General features: G+C 38.2%; 3 protein-coding genes across 4 annotated transcripts; 1 reads left to right on the forward strand and 2 right to left on the reverse strand.

Moving 5' to 3' along the window:
• Nucleotides 1–3,347: 3,347 nt before the first annotated feature.
• Nucleotides 3,348–6,023, reverse strand: LOC306855280 (tubulin alpha chain-like). The gene is made up of 4 exons (XM_079393850.1): nucleotides 5,946–6,023; nucleotides 5,172–5,394; nucleotides 4,935–5,083; nucleotides 3,348–4,816 (listed from the first exon to the last, which is right to left on the reverse strand). Exons 1-4 carry the CDS (start codon nucleotides 5,946–5,948, stop codon nucleotides 3,836–3,838), a joined length of 1,356 nt encoding a protein of 451 aa, XP_079249976.1. The 5' UTR covers nucleotides 5,949–6,023; the 3' UTR covers nucleotides 3,348–3,835.
• Nucleotides 6,024–6,603: 580 nt separating this feature from the next.
• LOC306855080 (tubulin alpha chain) lies at nucleotides 6,604–10,299 on the forward strand. 2 transcript variants are annotated; one of them, XM_079393520.1, is made up of 4 exons: nucleotides 6,604–6,971; nucleotides 8,202–8,424; nucleotides 8,513–8,661; nucleotides 8,780–10,299. In XM_079393520.1, exons 1-4 carry the CDS (start codon nucleotides 6,969–6,971, stop codon nucleotides 9,758–9,760), a joined length of 1,356 nt encoding a protein of 451 aa, XP_079249646.1. In that variant the 5' UTR covers nucleotides 6,604–6,968; the 3' UTR covers nucleotides 9,761–10,299. The 2 variants fall into 2 exon arrangements, with proteins under 2 accessions (XP_079249646.1, XP_079249647.1); XM_079393521.1 differs by lacking the exon at nucleotides 6,604–6,971 and adding an exon at nucleotides 7,883–7,984.
• A 2,004-nt stretch (nucleotides 10,300–12,303) lies between these two features.
• LOC306855081 (sulfite oxidase-like) lies at nucleotides 12,304–21,118 on the reverse strand. Its single transcript, XM_079393522.1, has 4 exons — nucleotides 21,005–21,118; nucleotides 16,398–16,464; nucleotides 15,982–16,174; nucleotides 12,304–15,126 (listed from the first exon to the last, which is right to left on the reverse strand). The coding sequence occupies exons 2-4, from the start codon at nucleotides 16,454–16,456 to the stop codon at nucleotides 13,648–13,650; spliced, it is 1,731 nt and encodes a 576-aa protein (XP_079249648.1). The 5' UTR covers nucleotides 16,457–16,464; nucleotides 21,005–21,118; the 3' UTR covers nucleotides 12,304–13,647.
• Nucleotides 21,119–21,922: the final 804 nt, after the last annotated feature.

Here is a 21,922-nt window from a genome sequence, read left to right on the forward strand (position 1 = left end):
TGTGCAAACATCTATCTTTATGAATAACTCAACCACTAATAAATAGTTCAGTGACTCATTTAGACAGTGACATGTTTCATATTTAATAGGGGTGTAACGATACATATATTTGTACCGAACCGTCACGGTATGGACATCTCGGTTCGGTGCATGAGGCCTTACAACGAATACAGGCAATTCACCCTAAATCCAGAAGGGGACGCCCGCAGCAATGCAATGCTGTTTGATAACCGCCACCAGAAGAACAGCGAATGCCATGAGATGCGCACTTGAAAACAAAGCCCACTAGACAGTGTCACAAAGGAGAAACACAAAGCAGTATACTTTAAAGCAGGGCTAGGCAACGTCGGTCCTGGAGTGCCGCTGTCCTGTAGAGTTTAGCTAAACTCTGCAGGAAATCGGCACTTCAGGACCGATGTGGCCTACCCCTGCTTTAAAGGCTTACGCACTCAACTGTTTGTGGAATGGAGCTTTGTGCTCGTATATCCTATACCTCTCTCATTCGGCACAAATCCAAATATTCCATAATATTTCCATATTTGCGAAGTATCTGAATGCAAAACTATTATTTATTATGTAAATTATAGGCTTTGTACTTCAGTCAAGTTCCAACGGTGACACAGAGGCGGGCACACTGATGTTTGATTCACTGTATTTCATTTTGATAAAGTACCAACTGCGCTGTCAAGTTAGCAATGCTGGAACTGATATGTTTTGTGTGTGTGTGTGTGTGTGTGTGTGTGTGTGTGTGTGTGCGCTGGCGCGATCACTTCAACTGTTAATTTATACCAGCAGAATCAACTTAAAACACTCCGTCATTTATTGTCTTATTAATAATGCATCACTGTAAAAGGTCTAGTTTTAGTTGTGTACACTCACAATGAAAACAAAACATTGCGCTTTGTAAAATAAAGAAAACAACTGTAGGATGTCGCTTTCTGCCATTTGAGTTTCCTTTCTGTGAACAAATTAAGCGTGTCACAAAAATGAAATGAAACTCAGCATATATAGGCTACGTTACGTGTCGCATTGTATTTTCCTCTTGTTTATCTGTAAACTGAATCAAATATAATTCAAGTATTTATTCCTTGTATGTATATAGTGCAGACTATATATATATATATATATATATATATATACACACACAGGTACATCTAAAAGAAAATTGAATATCGTGAAAAACTGATTTTTTTTGTAACATTTAAAAAAGTGAAACTTTCATATATATTCTAGATTCATTACATGTAAAGTAAGACATTTCAAAAGTTTTTTTTGTTTTAATTTTGATGATTAGAGCTTACAGCTCATGAAAGTCAAAATCAAGTATCTCAAAACATTTGAATATTTCATAAGATCAATAAAAAAAAAGGATTTGCAAAGCAGAAAAGTTCAAGTTCTTTAAAGTATGTTCATTTATGCCCTCAATACTTGGTCGGGGCTCGTTTAGCACAAACTCCAGCATCAGTGAGGTGTGGCATGGAAGCGATCAGTCTATGGCACTGATGAGGCACTAATGAGCCTTCAGCTCGTCTGGATTGTTGGATAGACTGTTTCTCATCTTTCTCTTGAAAATATACCATAGATTCCATATGGGGTTCAGGTCAGGCATGTTGGTTGGCCAATCAAATAATATCATGGTCAGCAAAGCACTTGGAAGTGGTTTTGGCACTGTGGGCAGGTGCTAAAGTCCTGCTGGAAAAGGAAATCAGCATCTCCATAAAGCTTGTCAGCAGATGGAAGCATAAAGTGCTCCAAAATCTCCTGGTAGACGGCTGCATTGACTCTGGACTTGATAAAACATAATGAACCAACACCAGCAGACGTCACGGCACCCAAATCATTACTGACTTCAGACACTTCACACTGGACTTCAAGCAGCTTGGATTCTGTGCCTCTCCAGTCTTCCTCCAGACCTTGATTTCCAAATGAAAAGCAAAATTTAAATTTATCTGAAAAGAGGACTTTGGACCCCTGAGCAACAGTCCAGTTATTTTTCTCTTTAGCCCAGGTAAGATGCTTCTGACGTTGTCTCTGGTTCAGAAGTGGCTTGGTAGCTCATTTCCTGAAGATGTCAGAGCGTGGTGACTCTTGATGCACTGACTCCAGCTTCAATCCACTTCTTGTGAAGCTCTCACAAGTGTTTGAATCAGCTTTGCTTGACAGTATTCTCAAGCTTGCGGTCATCCCTGTTACTTGTGCACCTTTTGCTACCAAGTTTCTTCCTTCCAGTCAACTTTGCATTTAATATGCTTTGATACAGCACTCTGTGAACAGCCACACCTTTCAGTAATGACCCTCTGTGACTTACCCTCTTTGTGGAGGCTGTCAATGATTGTCTTCTGGACCATTGCCAAGTCAGCAGTCTTCTTAATTATTGTGGTTTCAAAGAACAAGAGACACCCAGAATTTATACTGTAGGGATGGTCATTTAATGAAACTCAAATGTAAATATTCTAATATACTGAGATACTGGATTTTGACTTTCCTGAGCTGTAAGCTCTAATCATCAAAATTAAAACAAAAAAACTTTTACATGTTATGAATGTAAAATATATATGAAAGTTTAACTTTTTGAAATGTTACAAAAAAATTAAGTTTTTCACAATATTCTAATTTTTTTTTATGTACCTGTACCGTATATATAACATTCTAATTTAATATAATATTTAGTATTTTCACCTCTAGATGGATTTTTTTTATTTGTACTAATGTCTGTTCAAAATAAATGAAAAAAATGTAAGATATTTTTTATTTTTTCTTATTGTACGGAAATCGCATCAAACCGTGACCCCCGGACCAAGGTACATACCGAACCGTGACATCTGTGTACCGTTACACCCCTTTTATTTAAGTATATGATTTAATTTTATGCATGTATATACCATGAATTAGCAATTTGTACCCTTAAGGTGATAAATTTTAGGGGTAAATAAGGTACAAAGATGGCCTTTTGAGGGTAGTGCCCCAGTGACAAACTGTTGTACCTCTAAATATACATTTTTGTTCTGAGTGCATTATTCTAATTTATTAAATTTGAGAATTTGACATGTGCGAAAACATTTTATAATGCTTGTTACTCAACATGTTTTCTACAAATAAATTAGAATATGAATAATTATTTTGCAGACTGAAGTACATACAGAGCTACAATAATTCATAAATTGCTTCCATTTTTTCCCTTTGCTCAGTCAATAAAGTCATCAACGCTGACACAATAGTCTAAATTCAGTCATGACATATTTTCTAAAGAAATACTTGGCATCCATAAAATAAGGATTCTGTATATATAACAATTATCATAATTGATTCTCAGGCAATTAGTCTTGCCAAAAAGATGGGATTTTTTAAATATCTCTTTTATTGTCTCTACATAGTGTTAATAATTGTCTACCTGATACATTTAATTGGCGTTTCCAAGTAAAATCTATGAGACACTTTAAGTTCACAACAAAAATATTTAACATATGCGTGGATTATGTGAGGATTAGGAATGTTTATGATATACTGATATTTCAAATGTAACAGAATGTCATATCTGTCAGTGATGTGCTTTTACATCAGTACCACATAAATCAATCAATCAATACACGTACTTGCACAGTAACTTTACAAAAAAAAAAAAAAGCGATCAAAAGCATATGAATGTTCATTTTAAGGTTTTTATTGAGTTCTTAAAACCAAAAAATGCACACAAAACATCCACAATTAGCTTTCGTTGTAATATTTGTCAGTAAATTACACACATTCAAGCTAACACCATAGGTAAACCATTATGTAAGTTTTTAAGGTTGTGAAATTGTTCGGTCTAAAAAAGGACAATGACAATGAAGGAAACCTAATACTCCTCTCCCTCCTCTTCTCCCTCTCCCTCGACTGAATCTACACCCACCTCCTCATAATCTTTCTCCAGGGCTGCCATGTCTTCTCTAGCCTCAGAGAACTCTCCCTCCTCCATACCCTCACCTACGTACCAGTGCACAAAGGCACGCTTAGCATACATCAGATCAAACTTATGATCAAGCCTGGCCCAAGCCTCCGCAATAGCAGTGGTGTTGCTTAGCATGCACACAGCTCGCTGCACCTTCGCCAAATCACCTCCAGGTACAACGGTAGGGGGCTGGTAGTTGATACCGACCTTGAAACCAGTTGGACACCAGTCCACAAACTGGATGGAGCGCTTGGTCTTTATGGTGGCAATAGCAGCATTTACATCTTTAGGTACAACATCACCACGGTACAACAGACAGCAAGCCATGTACTTGCCGTGACGTGGGTCACATTTGACCATCTGATTAGACGGCTCAAAGCAAGCATTCGTGATCTCAGATACTGAGAGCTGCTCATGGTAAGCTTTCTCAGCAGAGATCACAGGAGCGTAAGTTGCTAAAGGAAAATGGATACGTGGATATGGCACCAAGTTGGTCTGAAACTCAGTTAAATCAACATTTAGAGCGCCGTCAAACCGTAGGGAGGCAGTAATGGAGGACACAATCTGACCTATCAACCTGTTAAGGTTGGTGTAAGTGGGACGCTCGATATCAAGGTTTCTACGGCAGATGTCATAGATGGCCTCGTTGTCGACCATGAAAGCACAGTCTGAGTGCTCTAGGGTGGTGTGGGTGGTAAGAATGGAGTTGTAGGGCTCCACCACAGCAGTAGACACTTGTGGAGCTGGGTAGATGGAGAACTCGAGCTTGGACTTCTTTCCATAATCAACAGAAAGGCGCTCCATCAGTAAAGAGGTGAAACCAGAACCAGTTCCTCCTCCAAAGCTGTGGAACACCAAGAATCCCTGAAGTCCAGTGCACTGGTCAGCCTGGGAGGAGGGGGAATAAAGAGAAACAGTTATCAAGTCTATCATATTTAATATCGAGTTAAAACGTAAACAAGTGTTGAATGAAAACAGGCTGACTGCGATTACAAGGATGCCTTACCAGTTTGCGAATCCTGTCAAGAACCAGATCAATGATCTCTTTGCCAATAGTGTAATGGCCACGAGCGTAGTTGTTAGCTGCATCCTCCTTTCCGGTGATCAGCTGCTCAGGGTGGAAAAGCTGACGGTAAGTTCCGCTGCGAACCTCATCTGAACCACAAAAAAGAGGGTGGAGAGAATGAAAGCTGTGAAGCTCGTGGACTAACCATAAGAGACTGCTAATCAGGCAATTACTAACCAATCACAGTGGGCTCCAGATCTACAAACACTGCCCTGGGAACATGCTTGCCAGCTCCTGTCTCACTGAAAAAAGTGTTGAAGGAGTCATCCCCTCCACCAATAGTCTTATCACTGGGCATCTGTCCATCCGGCTGAATCCCATGCTCAAGACAGTAAAGTTCCCAGCAGGCATTGCCAATCTGGACACCGGCTTGACCCACATGAATGGAAATACACTCACGCTGTTGTGGAAAAGGAACATAAATGACTCTGTCATAAACATTTATCCTGAAATTAATTCTTTTTTTTTTTATTATCCTGAATTAGGATAATTACCAGTAATGAAGCTTTATAAAATGTTATTTTTTATTATGACAGCTTATATTTGATTACACTACACATTGAATTGGAATATTCATTTACCAACAAAACGTTGTTAGCAAAACTTTCTAAGCTGTATTATGAAACTCATAACTGTATAAAAAATAAAATATCAGCACATTTTCAGATGGTAATTATCCAGATAAGCTTGCAATGCAAATGTCACACCGTTATATTTCAAGAACTGCAAAATCAGTTTTGGAAAAATATATAACATAGCTATTTAGCTGTAGCTTTTTAGGCTCTCGAGCCAGAAATATTGTCTTATGAATAATAGACAGCTCATCATGCTTCTCTGACTCCTCTTCTAACAATAGATTACAAGAACTGTGCAAAACCCTCTGATTAAAGCACAAAACAGCGAAATAAGATGAATATTATAAGGCAGAAAATGAACAGAGTATTCACTCACCATTTTGTGTTTTTTCCCAGCTGCTGCAGACGCTGATATGTGCTGATCTCACTGCAGAGAAGATGGAGATGTTGCTATGACAGCAAGCTGCAGGAGGGAGTGGCTCATGAGCAACCAAACATCTTCTCAAAACACTCCAAACTAAATAGTTTTATTTCACGCCAGTCTTACTGAGGTTAAATCATTGATTAAAAGTTACATCTTTTTGTGGAAAAAAAAGATTTTATGGTTGCAATAAATTTCGCCTATTTACAAACATCGCACAAAGTGGCATTCGTGTAATTTTATTAGACTGAATCAAACCTCTATCCTAAAAATAATTTAAAATGATATTTGAACATTATGCCATTCGTGTTAGTTTTGACCGTAAATTTCAGTAAACCTACTGAACACAGTTCTTATAACAAATTCAGAACAGACTGTTGGGAATCATTTCTATTATAGTTACACATGAATAACAATAGACGCGTTTTAGATGCTTTGATGCAATCTTATCATTCTGATCCATGCAAACATAATGTGTTTTAAAACCTAATAAGCTGCCTAGACAATATTTCTAGGGTACCGGGCTGAAGGGCCACCGCCCGTCTGCTGCAGCAGATGACGTCACAATGCTGCAGACCACCAAGACACTGTTCAACAAGCACCAAGTGAAATCAGTCTCTCTGATTTTGAAAGAGAACTTGAACTGACTGACTCAATGTCATAGCTAGCGGTTTTATTTCATTTTTAAAGTGTAGCCTACATAAAATGCGCTGGGAATTCTTCGAAGTAATAATTATCCCCAGAGATTAGCTATTCATAAATCAACGGCATGCAAATAGCCTGAATGAAACAAGTGTTGTGATGCAATGAAATGAGTAGTCTATGTTCAGAATGCATGAAATAGGTCACATATCCTGACGCTTTGTCGCGCTATAAAAGGCTTCGACTCGAGGATTGCGCGCAGTTACTACATCGACTCGACAACAGTAACGCAGTACAGCAAAATATTGTTTCCAGATCCTTCCAAAGCATACAAAAATGGTGAGTAGCTGACTAGCTGTATTACATTTTAGGCTATATTTTAAAGAAAGCATATGCTGTGTGCATTATAATTATTGGATAGACGAGGCAGGTTACACTACACCTGTGCCATCGCTTTAATAAACGACATCTGCTCGATATATTCCTGCTGAATATTGTAGACCACAATTGTGGTCAAATAGGCTACGTTATAAATATATTAGATCTTTTGACGGTCAAATCCATTGCATTGTTAAGTAACAGAGGTTGTAATTCACCAGGACAGGTATTTATTATATGTTTGGACTAAAGACGTTTGCTTTTGTTTAGAACTATCCTTCCTTGAATCGTTTGTGAAATTTAAACAAATGCATAGCAGTGAATGCACACTGCAGCATATGCAGACAGTCATAATCTCATTAAATGCACTACTCTGAATAAATAATCTACTCTGACCAGCTAAACCCAGGAAACATATGCTGTAGCTTACTAGAAACAGTTTTCTTTTATCCCCATCAGCAAATAAATGACTGTGTATAAACCTAGAATGAAAATAGAGTTCTCTGCCTTGGTATGGATTGAATTTATATTGCATAGACTGTAGATTGAAACATAGTGCTGCAATTTGGTAAAATGGCTTGTAGTTCTTTAAGTAAACCCATGTTGCCAGGCATGAAATAGGGAACAGCTGGGTGGAGCTTGAGGTTTCCAAATAGGAGAGGAGGCGGAAGGTGGCATTCATGGTTGCTCTTGCCTCTTTGGCCATATTCAGTTTTATATCTAAAGCATAGAATGGCATGTTGCAACACCCAATTTACATTGGCAAAGTATGTACATTTCTATCTTATAGTAACGTAGTAGTAAGTCAAAATTATATAAGGCTGCAAATAACTATTATATAATAAAACTGTTGTTTTTCTTTACAGCAGCGCGAGTGTATTTCCATTCATGTGGTGCAAGCTATTTTATATCGTCTGGCATTTCACGTTGGATGCCATTGTTGCCTAGCTTGGAAAATTATACAACTGAAAATGGTGTTGGTATAGTTTTATACAGCACAACTTAATGTTTACCTAATAACGTTTTGTTAGAAAATTGATATGAATTTGAATGAAATGTGGTGTGTAATTAAATATATCATTTGAAAATTAAATTTTTATAAAGCTTCATTGTATCTCATTACTGGTAATTATCCTAATTTTCAGGATAAATGTTTATGACAGAGTCATTTATGTTCCTTTTCCACAACAGCGTGAGTGTATTTCCATTCATGTGGGTCAAGCCGGTGTCCAGATTGGCAATGCCTGCTGGGAACTTTACTGTCTTGAGCATGGGATTCAGCCGGATGGACAGATGCCCAGTGATAAGACTATTGGTGGAGGGGATGACTCCTTCAACACTTTTTTCAGTGAGACAGGAGCTGGCAAGCATGTTCCCAGGGCAGTGTTTGTAGATCTGGAGCCCACTGTGATTGGTTAGTAATTGCCTGATTAGCAGTCTCTTATGGTTAGTCCACGAGCTTCACAGCTTTCATTCTCTCCACCCTCTTTTTTGTGGTTCAGATGAGGTTCGCAGCGGAACTTACCGTCAGCTTTTCCACCCTGAGCAGCTGATCACCGGAAAGGAGGATGCAGCTAACAACTACGCTCGTGGCCATTACACTATTGGCAAAGAGATCATTGATCTGGTTCTTGACAGGATTCGCAAACTGGTAAGGCATCCTTGTAATCGCAGTCAGCCTGTTTTCATTCAACACTAGTTTACGTTTTAACTCAATATTAAATATGATAGACTTGATAACTGTTTCTCTTTATTCCCCCTCCTCCCAGGCTGACCAGTGCACTGGACTTCAGGGTTTCTTGGTGTTCCACAGCTTTGGAGGAGGAACTGGTTCTGGTTTCACCTCTTTACTGATGGAGCGCCTTTCTGTTGATTATGGAAAGAAGTCCAAGCTCGAGTTCTCTATCTACCCAGCTCCACAAGTGTCTACTGCTGTGGTGGAGCCCTACAACTCCATTCTTACCACCCACACCACCCTAGAGCACTCAGACTGTGCTTTCATGGTCGACAACGAGGCCATCTATGACATCTGCCGTAGAAACCTTGATATCGAGCGTCCCACTTACACCAACCTTAACAGGTTGATCAGCCAGATTGTGTCCTCCATTACTGCCTCCCTACGGTTTGACGGCGCTCTAAATGTTGATTTAACTGAGTTTCAGACCAACTTGGTGCCGTATCCACGTATCCATTTTCCTTTAGCAACTTACGCTCCTGTGATCTCTGCTGAGAAAGCTTACCATGAGCAGCTCTCAGTATCTGAGATCACGAATGCTTGCTTTGAGCCGTCTAATCAGATGGTCAAATGTGACCCACGTCACGGCAAGTACATGGCTTGCTGTCTGTTGTACCGTGGTGATGTTGTACCTAAAGATGTAAATGCTGCTATTGCCACCATAAAGACCAAGCGCTCCATCCAGTTTGTGGACTGGTGTCCAACTGGTTTCAAAGTCGGTATCAACTACCAGCCCCCTACTGTTGTACCTGGAGGTGATTTGGCGAAGGTGCAGCGAGCTGTGTGCATGCTAAGCAACACTACTGCTATTGCGGAGGCTTGGGCCAGGCTTGATCATAAGTTTGACCTGATGTATGCTAAGCGTGCCTTTGTGCACTGGTACGTAGGTGAGGGTATGGAGGAGGGCGAGTTCTCTGAGGCTAGAGAAGACATGGCAGCCCTGGAGAAAGATTATGAGGAGGTGGGTGTAGATTCAGTCGAGGGAGAGGGAGAAGAGGAGGGAGAGGAGTATTAAGATCATTTTTTCTTCTCCAGGTCAGTTACAGCTTTGCGTCATTAATCATCGTCATTAGTCAGAAATGTAAACGAAATTAGGCTTTAAAGGTGACAAGTGACTTGTCAAGTGAGTATTCGGTTTGTCTATTGCGACGTAAAGAATATGTGTAGTAAACATTTGCTCTATAGATCATGTCAATCACATATTTAATGCTGCAGTCAACTGAGATCGAGTCATATTTTGTTATTCCTCCAATTAGAGTATGTAGATCAAATAAAATGATGCACTGACCTTACTGACGTCTGCAATAAATTGATCATTTCAAGACACGAGTTGCGTATGCTTTCACTGACACCCCATTAAAACATTCACTTTATATACACACAATATATACACACACACATCTTCAAAGACATATGAATGTCTATTTTCTTTTCCCCCTAATGACATATTGCAGTTAAACATTTAACATGAAGTATACCATATCAAAAAACAAAGTGGATTCCATTGCAAAACAAAATATCCACATCCAGGCAATCACATAGCAAGCGAAGTACAAAAACGTTTATTAGACAGAGCTACATATTAAAAAACACCAATGCGTATAAGCCCAAGCAGGCCTTCGTCAGGGTGTAAGACAATTAGATTTAGTGTTTAATGAGAACTGATTAAATAGATACACCTGTGACTATACTACATTTTCAAAACTCAACCACTAGATGTCTCTTAGGTTGAGTCTTGAAAAGGTATAGTCACAGATGTATCTATTTAATCAGTTTTTTGACATTGTGTTCCCGCTCTGGAGCACCCATAGTCTCGCTTGGGATCACTTGACGCGCCCCTGGTCTAGATCATTTTCTTCTTTGAGTATTATGAAGTATACCATATTGTAAAATTAATATCACAAACGAATAGGACAAAATTCATTTAACACATTTGAGTGTTTACTTCTAAGTAGTGATTGACAAAATATCAATTACATTCACATTACAAATTGTATTAAGGTTCGGATTTACAATATAATACTCCTACAACACCTTCTGAACATTAAAATAGTAACATTTAAATGGTTAAAAAATAAATCAACATTCAGTATTAAAAAGTGGGACTGTAAAATGTAATTTTATAATAGGCAACCTACATTTGTCATGATATAGCATGGTAGTATTCTGAATTTTAGTCCAGTTTACTCCAATAACATGGTACTGAAGCCAGTGCAATGTGGTTCTGCATTCGTTTCACTTTATTTTATCTTTCATTCTAACATTTAAATTATGAATTATTCAGGTTTTTTAAATACCATTTTACACATCTTATGTATAAAAAAACTAAAATAAATAAATCAAAGCCAGCTTGATGGTATAAAAATATAATTACTTGATATAATGCTAAAACTTTTTGACATGGTTAACCACCAGATCCTCCGGTCAACCCTATGGTAAAGGGCATCTCAGGAACCACACTCCAGTAGTTTGAGTCTTACCTCTCAGATAGGTCCTTCAAGGTATCTTGGAGAGGTGAGGTATCTAAGTCGTAACATCCAGCTACTGGGGTGTCTCAGGGCTCAGTTCTTGGACCACTTCTCTTCTCTGTTTACATGGCATCACTAGGTTCTGTCATTCAGAAACATGGCTTTTCATATCACTGCTATGCTGATGACACTCAAGTCTACCTCTCATTCCATCCTGATGATCCAACGATAGCTGCTCGCATCTCAGCAGGTCTACAAGACATTTCTTGTTGGATGAAGAACTATCACCTTCAACTCAACCTTGCCAAGACAGAACTGCTTGTGGTTCCACCAAACCCATCGTTTCATCACTATTTCAACATCCAGTTGGGCACATCAACCAAAAATTCTTCAAAAACAGCCAGAAACCTTGGAGTTATTATTGATGATCAGCTGACTTTCTCAGTCCACATTGCTAAAACTATCCGGTCCTGCAGATTTGCTTTATTCAACAAAGAAGATCAGACCCTTTCTTTCCCAACACGTTTCACAATTCCTTGTCCAAGCTCTTGTTCTGTCCAGGCTGGACTATTGCAGTGCTCTCTCGGCAGGTCTTCCAGCCAGTTCTATCAAACCTTTACAATTAATCCAGAATGCGGCAGCAAGATTATTTTTTAATGAGCCAAAAAGAATGCAAGTCACACCTCTAATTTGCACGGGCTAGTGGCTACCAATAGCTGCTCACATACAATTCAAGGCATTAATGTTTGCCAACAAAACCACCACTGACTCTGCACCCCTTTACCTAAATTCATTACTTCAGACTTATGTGCCACTAGAAGCTTGCGTTCTGCAAGTGAACGACACATTATCCCATCCCAAAGAGGCACAAAATCACTTTCAATCATTAAATGTTCCCTCCTGGTGGAATGACCTGCCCAACGCAATCTGAGCAGCTGAGTCCTTAGCCATCGTCAAGAATCGGCTAAAAACACATCTCTTCCATCTTTGTTTGACCCTCTAACTCTAGCTCTCTCTATTCTAATATATATACTAACATTAGCTTTTCTAATCTTTTTGTATTCTATCCGTTTTCTTTTTTATTATACAATTAGCAAAAGCAAAAAAAGCCTCCAACACTCGCTTGCACTAATTTTTTTATATTCTGTTTTCTTTTTATTATATAATTAAAAAGAATAAAAAACCTAACTACGTGTACTGCGTTAAGTTAACTGAGACTTGTTATAGCACTTGCATATCATTGCTCTTTTGTTGATTTTGATTGCTTCTATTGTCCTCAAGTTGCTTTGGATAAAAGGGTCTGCTAAGTGACTAAATGTAAATGTAAAATATGTTCTAGGAGCTAGGAATCAAATCTAGGATTAAGATGTCCTCTTGACCATGTGACCGATGACATAAATTCCCACATGTAGGGCCATATTTGCAACTCAACTTCAGCACATTCATGGGATAATCTTATGTGTGTCACAGTTGAAGCTCAGTAAGTGTTGCAATAGGTCACAAAATTTTTATTTGTTTTAATATGAATATACACCTTGCAATACCAGCCCACCAGTAAGTGATGTAAAGAACAGGAATGTTAAAACAGGGGCTAAATAATTCAAACAAAGCTGCATTAAGGGAAAAAAAAAAAATTACATATTGATGTTACATTACATATTGATCACTTTCAGTATGTCATTAAACATATAAACTTCAGAAAAGCTTACATTTGTCAATTGCTATACATGCTCTGGGGGTTGAATAATTTTAGTGAAAAAAAAAAGTATATATATATAAAAAAATAAGAATATGATTCTTAAACAGACCTTATTTGTAGGCAGTTTATGTAACATAATCAGCTGTTAGTGGAAATGCAGGCCTTCATCATTACAAGCCTATGTTGATGCAATTATGAACCAAGTGGTTTACATATATACGATTTCATGATAGCAACCCAGGAGAAAAAAAGTGCATTTCCGTAATGTACTTAAAAGTGCTCTATTTTCACGCACTAATTTTGTACTTGATATACAAAAAAATTCTTTATTCATATTCATGGTGTCCCAAAATAGCACATTTGAGTACACTTTGATGTTCTTAAGATTATCTTAAGTAATAGAGAATAATTTTGTTTTTGTATATCAAGTACAAAATTAGAGTGTGAAATTTAAGGACATTATGGAAGTGGACTTTTTTTTCTCCTGGGAATGAATGACAATTGATGACTTTTTTTGGTACAGTCAGTTTTGACCAAGTATCCTGGTCTTGAACACCAGGAATTATCCATCAAGCCAGTTATGCAAGAAAAATCTAAATTTCAAGCACTTTCAAGAACCCACAAGCTCAAAACAGCTGCAAAGCTACAACCCAACGTGCACCAAAGAAAATTCCAATAATTTGTTTATATGCATCTTACATTCACATATAACGTTCATTTTTGGTATTTGAAATCCTAGCTCACTTTTACCTTTACTCGATGCCACGCATTACTAAGCACTCCTCGTAAGTTCCAGATTGGAGCAACAGTGTCTGGCTGCATGTTGTAACTACTGTCCACTGCTTTGCACACAATCTCCAGCTCCTGAGCCCTTTGAGGAATCGGAACGTCTATCTCCCACAGCTTCCAAGCCCAGGCTCTTCCAGGTGGAGGAGGAGGAGCAGGGTGCTGTCCTTGATCACTGGTGCGAAGTTTGGCTACATGCCACGTTTTCCCTCCATCTACCGAGACGTCCACTCTCACAACCTCTCTTCCTCCCCCACTCCACGCATAGCCTTTCACAGTCACCTCCCGATCACTGAGGTCTACTGAGGTTCCCTCTGCTGGGTGAGTGATGGCTGACTGTATGGGGAGCTCCTGGATGGCTGGTGCTGATTTAAAATCCACAGTGTCCCAGTCAGTGCCTGGAGAAAAGCCTTTGTAATCATTCTGCTGCCAGTGGCTCTTGCTTTCTTCGTCACTTACAACAATTTTCCCCAACCATTTGACATTGCGGGCTCCAACAACTCCAGGTACAACTACACGGACAGGGTAGCCATGGTCAGGTGGGAGGTCCTCGCCGTTCATCTCATACGCGAGGAGAACGTCACCTTCTTCGCTCACAGCCTTGCTCAGTGGAATAGATGCACCATATGCTGTACCAGTCACGTCCCTGTCTAACCCTTCAAACTGGACATGTTTCGCTTTTGCTGCAACCTCTGGTCCAAAGCCATAGGACAACAGTACATCCCGCAGACGTGCACCTGACCATGTAGCGTTGCTTATCGCGGCGATGCCCCAATTGAGTCCTTTGACTTGCTTGACTTCGTTCATCTCAGAACGACGGTTTCCGGCACACTGAAGCGTCGCTGTAATGGTGTGTTTTGGAAAACGAGACTTTAGCTCACTTAGACTAAGTGATACCACTCCACCACGGAGACCCTCGATCTCCAACCTGTAAGCTTCGGGATCCAACCAGGGCACTGGAAGATGATTACGCTTAAAAAATATGACTGAAGGGGTGATATAATTATCCGAAAGTATAGATGCAGGTGGTTCGGCGTTGAAAGGTTTCAGACTGTTAATCTGAAGAGCAGGGTGACGTGTTGGCTCAGCAGAGTAAGGGTCTAAAGGGTTGGCACTCTCTTGCTTCTTGTAACTCTCTGGATTAAGAACACCGATTTTATACTCCGAGAGGAGTTCTAGGACATGGTCTTGCTGATGAACGGCATATAAAGCCCAGAACGGTTCCAGAGATCCACCTGCAGCCAGAAGTATTTTGTCGCCGCCAGGGTGCATGGACACAAATTCTGTGATATCGTAGACTCCTCCTTTATAGGTGACCCACACACCACTGTCAAGGGAACAATGCTTTGTGACTTCTTCTAGGGTGTAAACGGGAAGATCTGAAGTCTGCGTTACCCGTAACTGTGCTGAGGTAGCAGCCCACTGAACCTGAACAAAAATAGACAATAAAAAAAAGATTGCTCAATGACAACTAAAGCTACGATGGCCGAGAGAGCTCAACGCGCTGCAAATAGAAAAAACACCTGCAAATTAAGAAAACAACTTCAATTTGACAACACACGTGCTGCAAATGCTCACAACACAAACAAATTTACATGTGTTTTCTGAAGTTGCAGCGCGTTGAACACTCTCGGCCACCGTATAAAGCACTAGGCACACTGCAATTTTTATGTCCTTTACAACTGTTGCTTGTCAGATTGTATGATATGAGCCCAGTGAGATCTTACAGACTGTGAGGCATCAATGTTCTTTTATGTCAAACTGAATGATATTGTAAGACTTCAGTAATAATTGACAGGGTTTGATTGTTTTGACATCCTTGCACACAAAATTTAAAGGGGTCATGGCATTTGAATATGTTTCTTAAAGTTCACTTATGTTGTTATTAAAGTTTTTTTTAGTTTTTTTTTTGGTGTGCAAAAAAAGTAATTTATTTGCAAAACATGATTAATCTTCACCTTCATTCTAAAGTGATGACGATGTGCACAAAGGTCTTTGTTAGTTTTTAATTTGCTGTGATTCCTGAGAAAAACATGACAAGCCTTTAGCAACAAAAGCACTGTTTCCAAATGTGTTTGAAACACAAAGTATGTCAAAGCAATGCTTTTTGTGACTTTTGTGCATTTTCAACAAATTAATCAACCCTAAGGTTATTTTCATTGGTTGTGTGGCATTGTTGTTATTTTTAGTAGATTTATATGCACCCACTGTTGTAGATATCTTCCCCTGGTTATACCTTTAGAGATTTTTCATATTTAGGAATCAACATATCAGGTGTCTCACCTTGTCTTGGTGGAGCTTATAGGCTAAAACGGCTCCAGTACCTGCCAGAAGCCCTGCCAGAGCGAATCTAAACTTCGGCAGCCTGTCAGTAAAATATTTCTGTCTTCCATGTCCACCAGTGCTCCTCCAGCGACAAGAGAGATGACCATCCCACACGGACAGTGATGGGATAACGCTCTTTGAAAGTCTGGAACTGAGACGTTTAAGCAAGAATTTCATTATAACAAACATGTTCAAGTTTCTTAGGAGCATTTCACAGAATCTGGCCATGTCTCTTCAATCATTCACATCAAGCAAATCATTTAATCAAGGTGCAATGTGGGGGATTCAGACTAAGTGAAAGATGAACTTTCATGTGTCTTATTTGGAAATGCTTAAATGATAAGGAACAAAGGTTTATGAAATGGCAGAATTACCTTTGACTCCTGATAAGGAAGACCTGAGCAAGACCTTGGCAATGCTTTAGGTGCTGCATTGCTCTTTCTGGGAAAAGAGACAAAGAACAACACAATGTCAAAGTACAATGACAGTCTAAAGCAGGGGTCATCCCTGCAGAGTTTAGTTCCAACCCTGCTCCAACTCACAAACCATGTGGTTTTCAATTGAGCCTGAAGGACTTGATTAGCTGGATCAGGTGTGTTTAATTAGGGTTGGAGCTAAACTCTGCAGGGCTGTGGCCCTTCAGGAACTGAGTTTGACACTAGAGTGAATCCACTAGAGTGAGTTTGACACTAGAGTGAATCCAGTCAAATGCTATACAATGGATAAAATAATGTTTTGAGTTGCTTATGAGCTGCTTTTTGATTCATTGTGCATAGAGTATTTTTTTTACTGATTATGATGTTATTTTATTTATGTTTCTAGTTGTATTCCTTCTCTCTCCCTTTTTTTTTTTTTTAAATTATACATATATATACACATATATACACACATATACATATATATATATATATATATACATATATATATATATATATATATATATATATATATATTTTTTTTTTTTTTTTAAATAGACCCTACCTAGTCAATACGTGACTATGGGGCCAATGTTGGTGCGTCAGTAATGTGCAGGTATTGGTTGACGCCACGGACCATATTAAGGGGTGCTGGCAGATCAAGGTTTGTTCTTGGTTTGATCTGCCATAGTTCATGGGAATGCATTTATATATTTTTTTTAATAGTGATGGGAAGGGTGGGGGTGGTTTAATGGTAGACTCAACTGGTTTTATTCTCAAACTTGTATTTTGTCTTATTATGCAGTAATTATGTTCGATACCTATGACTGACCATAATATTCTGAGTTGTAATATTAATGGCCTAAATGGCCCTCACAAACATACAGGTTTCTGGATTTTTTGCGAAGAAGAAAGACTGATATAGTGTTAGTTCAAGAATCCCATTTGAAAGAGGAGGATATACACAGGTGTAATAATAAGTTTTATGAAGTGGTATCTCTCATCTTTGGATACTAAAACCAAGGGTGTCCTTAAATATGACTATTTTAGACAAAGGTTGTGATACAGACAGTAGAATAACACATAAAACAATAGTGGAGAATAGGAATATTGTATTTCTCTCAGTTTATGCCCCTTGTACTCCTGACCCTACTTTTTTCTCTGTTTTGTCAACCTCTCTCTTGAAATTTTCAGATTTTGAAATTGTATTGGATGCAGATATGAATTCTGTAATGTCGCATATCCTAGATAGATCTGGACCAAAGGAATCACAAAGTTTTTTTGTTTTTTTTCTGAATATGAATCAGTCATATTACGGATCTTTAGGCACGTTTTCGCATTGTTTTTTTTTTGGGAGTGCCCTTCTCGCTCATCTTTTTGGTCTCAGCTCTCACAGGACCTGTTATATTTGTTGGGTACTGAGATATGTTTGACTCCGTGCCATTTTTTCATGAATGACTTTTGGGACTTCACCTTGTCCGTCCAACAAAGATGTTTAGTGTTAGCTGCTCTCACAGCAGCAAAAAATTGCTAGTCAACCGTTGGAGTCCTCCTCACACAATGGACGGACCTGGACTGTGTGTTTGTTGGACATTGTCTCGATGGGACTCTCAACTTCTCATGTGCATGGATCTAGTGTGGAAACTATAAGTTTGTGTCATTCAGCGATTGATGTTGTGTCATCTTTTCTGAAATCCATGTGAAAATTATTTTACTGTGGGTTGGGGTGAGTTCTGAATTTGCACAGTTGTATTTTGTTTGCTACTGCTGTTTCAGGAAGACAATTTAATAAGTTGTTAACAAATAAGAAAATGTGAAAGTTTCTTTCAACCCTTCTATACTTCTTTGTAGGGTTTGTGATTCTAATGATATACGAGTTGAGTGGGAATCCAATGGCTTCTGCTGGATTTAGTGCATAAATCAAATTGTTTACATATTCTATGATTTCAAGTGCAGTTTGGACGTTTCATTTTCACTAGCTGGCTAGGATAATACATGTATATTAAATTAACACTCGGAATTCAGAAGCACAGTTTTTCCACTGTTCTCTATGCAAACCTGCACTAAACGGATGTCTCTGGCCACTGCGCTCATGTCTCACATTTTCTGCTGTGTCAGGTTAAAAGAAGTTAACCTTTTAAAATATGTGTCTCAAGACACATGCTGTAGGTCAGTGGTTTTCAGTGCTAGCTCAGGGGACCAACTGCTCTGGGCACCAGTACTGATGAAAGGCTAGAAACATCTCTGACAACGTTGCAACTCGCTGATTCACTACACAGCACTATGCATCATTAGAAAGCGAGCTGTGACAGTATCCTGAAACCCTAGTAACATGGTGGCAGCTCCATCGTTTAAACCTAGCTAGTTAAACAATACAAGACTGTTGTTAATGACGTCACGTGCAGGTGGTGGATTATTAACTTATGTTAATATATCATTTACAATGTTTCATTTATTATAGTTCATTTACAAAATACAATAAAAACCCTTCTTTTTTTTTAAAAACCACCTTCACGTGGTTTATGTATTTGGCGTAAACTTCACTCCAGTACACATGCAGTTCATTCAGTCAGCAGCTTTTTGCACAACGTCATTTCTACTAGATGCTGCTGTAAAGAACGTGGCATCTGAGGACTTCTTCACTATTTTCAATAAAAGTATAGCCTGTTCAATGTGTTGCATTGTTGCCAGATGTTCAGAAATATTTTTCCTGAAGACTTTTACTAAACAAAAATGACATAAAACAGTTTTGAGAATTACTTCTGATCTAGGACCTTTATACAAAGCGTACCATTGTCTGTAAGTCTAGCCCTCACAGCCTTGTTATCATGCATGGAAAATTCAACAAGCAAGCACTGCTCGAAGTATTCATCTTAGTTAAAAAATAAAGATATATAATTAAATGATATGAATTTTGTGCAAACAGTCATCTAAACAATGGGACAAAAAAAAAAAAAGTCATCAAAAAAAAAAGGTTTAATATGTCAAAGTCAATAACGAAGTCTTTTGCATTGAGAAATACCAAATAAAACTAACAAAACACAGGGTACAAGGTACACAGGATCTTTGTTTTATTGCATGTTTCTTTGTTTTTTCACTTTCAGTTTAAGAGCAATGTATTAAATATGAGACATCTAGTGAATTTAAAATATACTGCATGGATCTTTTCAGACTAACCACCATCATGACTCATCATGAAACATTTGTCTTATCACTGCAACCACATGTAAGCCTGCTGGGTAATGACCAAAAAATAAAAAAAGTCCTAAATGCCATTTGGTCCTAAAATGAGCAAAAAGAAGAGAATTCAAACTTTAGTCTCTTAAAACTTTGTATATCTCACTGCGCCTCAAAATGATTTATGCCCAATAAACATCATAACATCCATTTACTGACTCCAACATTACATATCAGCCCAGACCTCACTTAAGATTGCGTCTATTAGCTTGATATCAGCGATACATGCACTGCATGAGCTGCTACTGGTTTTAAAACGGTTTATGGCCTGTAATTAACATGTATTTGCACATGATAAGAAGAGGGGCAGCAGGATTAAGCAGAAAGACTCCTGCATAGGAAATAAAACTAGAGCCTTGTAAACAAGCCACCAAACAGTCATGTAACCAAAGAATGGTTAAGGGTTTGAAATGAGCAACTGTTGCTCAAATATTTGGACTGACATGATTACGTCATAAAGGATAACGCACTTGCTTTGGTCCATGCTGTTCTTGTGTACAGTAAACATTAACCTTGCTGTTAGGACCAACTAATCTTCTCAGGCTTTTCATTAAAAGGACCAATAACAAATCCTACTGACTTTAGTTCAGCTTATTGCTTTAGGACCATCAAAATTAAAGCCAACTGTTAGACTATTATTAGGCTGTTTTACAATGGATTAAAATGATGGAACATGGTGTAATGCTGTAATAAACTGTTCATTCAAGGTTTGCCACATTTCTGTAACTGTGGTGCAAAGTTAGGATGCAGTCGAATACTTCATTTTACAAATAAGTTACACTTTACTGAGAAAAAAAGTCCAACCAGTTGTTTGGAAATATTACAGTGAATCTTTCTAGAACTGTGCGTTTAACAAACCCTCAAGTGTCATTTAGTTGGGGGAAATTAATTAAATCTGTTTTTGGTTTCATTGCACTCGTCATGGTTTTAAAAACCGAGGAGGTTCTAGTAGCTTTGAGTTATATCTCCTTGACTAGTTAAACAAGTTAACGTGCATTTGTTATAAAAAGCTGCAGTTTGATAAGCAATATAATTATGCCACATGTGCAGTAGTTTGCAATCAAAGAGAGACGTCAAACATATGCTTCTATAAACAAGGAATGGTTAAATCATGTAATAAACACAAATGCACCATTATTGATATGGCAATCAAATAATTAGCACCCGTATTAAATTAGAAAATGATCGAATCGTTTGTAAACAGCAAGCAAACTAAATAAAAAATAGTCACGTGTCACATATAAAAACAAACGCAACCCAATGGATTTTGATTCAACCCATCGCTGCACAACTTAAACACAAAATCTCACACACTGTTGTGATCTTACTGTAATTAACACGCAGTCCTCGGAGAAGCAGAACCCGCCATGAGCTGATGTCGAACTACAGATCCTGCGCGAGCAGCTTGGAAACTTCACGAGACGCACGAGTGTGACGTGGACGCAGCCTTAAAAAAAACAAAAAACAATAGAAGCCCAATAGAAACCATCACAGAAATTCCAGTGGTTTCCATTAAAATACCATTATCAACCATTAGATTTTTCCAGTAAAACCATTACAAAATTCCTTTTTGTAGTGTGTTTTGGGCATTTTCCCAATAGGATTTAACATCCCTCCAATAGAATCCATCACATACCAGTAGACACCATTATAGTTTCCATTAAAACCAATACAATTCCCATCATAACCATTCAATCCATTAGATTTTCTATTGTGTTTTGGGCAGGGTTCTATTGTTTTTTTCAGCAGGGTTTCATAACAAGCACCATGTTTACTGAGCTTACACCATCAAATTCCCAGATTATATTTATATAATATACATACAGTTGTCAAAACTTTATATACACCTTTCAGAATCTGCTAAATGTTATTTTACCAAAATAAGAAGGATCATACAAAATGCTATTGTTTATTTAGTACTGAACTCAATAAGATATTTCACATAAACGATGTTTACATATAGTCCACAAGAGAAAATAATAGTTGAATTTATAAAAATGGCCCCGTTCAAAAGTTTACATCCCCTTGATTCTTAATACTGTGTTTAAGTTCAATTAAGTTCAATTCATCTCAGCAGAAGTTCTGCTGAGATGAATTGAATGGACGTACATGTACAGTTGAAGTCAAAATTTACATCCCCCTTGCAGAATCTGCAAAATGTTAATTATTTTACTAAAATAAGAGGGATCATACAAAATATATGTTATTGTTTATTTAGTACTGCCGTGAATAAGATATTTCACATA

The sequence above is a fragment of the Barbus barbus genome, assembly GCF_936440315.1.
Source record: "Barbus barbus genome assembly, chromosome: 35".
NCBI lineage: Eukaryota > Metazoa > Chordata > Actinopteri > Cypriniformes > Cyprinidae > Barbus > Barbus barbus.

Bases quoted from the DNA above. Each gene is read 5' to 3' on its own strand.
- LOC306855280 (XM_079393850.1), bottom strand. The intron at 5,084-5,171 runs GTTAGTAATTGC...TTTGTGGTTCAG, and splicing joins TCTGGAGCCCACTGTGATTG to ATGAGGTTCGCAGCGGAACT. The intron at 4,817-4,934 runs GTAAGGCATCCT...CCCTCCTCCCAG, and splicing joins TTGACAGGATTCGCAAACTG to GCTGACCAGTGCACTGGACT.
- LOC306855080 (XM_079393520.1), top strand. The intron at 8,425-8,512 runs GTTAGTAATTGC...TTTGTGGTTCAG, and splicing joins TCTGGAGCCCACTGTGATTG to ATGAGGTTCGCAGCGGAACT. The intron at 8,662-8,779 runs GTAAGGCATCCT...CCCTCCTCCCAG, and splicing joins TTGACAGGATTCGCAAACTG to GCTGACCAGTGCACTGGACT.
- LOC306855081 (XM_079393522.1), bottom strand. From the start codon at position 16,456: ATGCAGCACCTAAAGCATTGCCAAGGTCTTGCTCAGGTCTTCCTTATC. The intron at 16,175-16,397 runs GTAATTCTGCCA...TAAACGTCTCAG, and splicing joins TTCCTTATCAGGAGTCAAAG to TTCCAGACTTTCAAAGAGCG. The intron at 15,127-15,981 runs GTGAGACACCTG...ATTTTTGTTCAG, and splicing joins ATAAGCTCCACCAAGACAAG to GTTCAGTGGGCTGCTACCTC.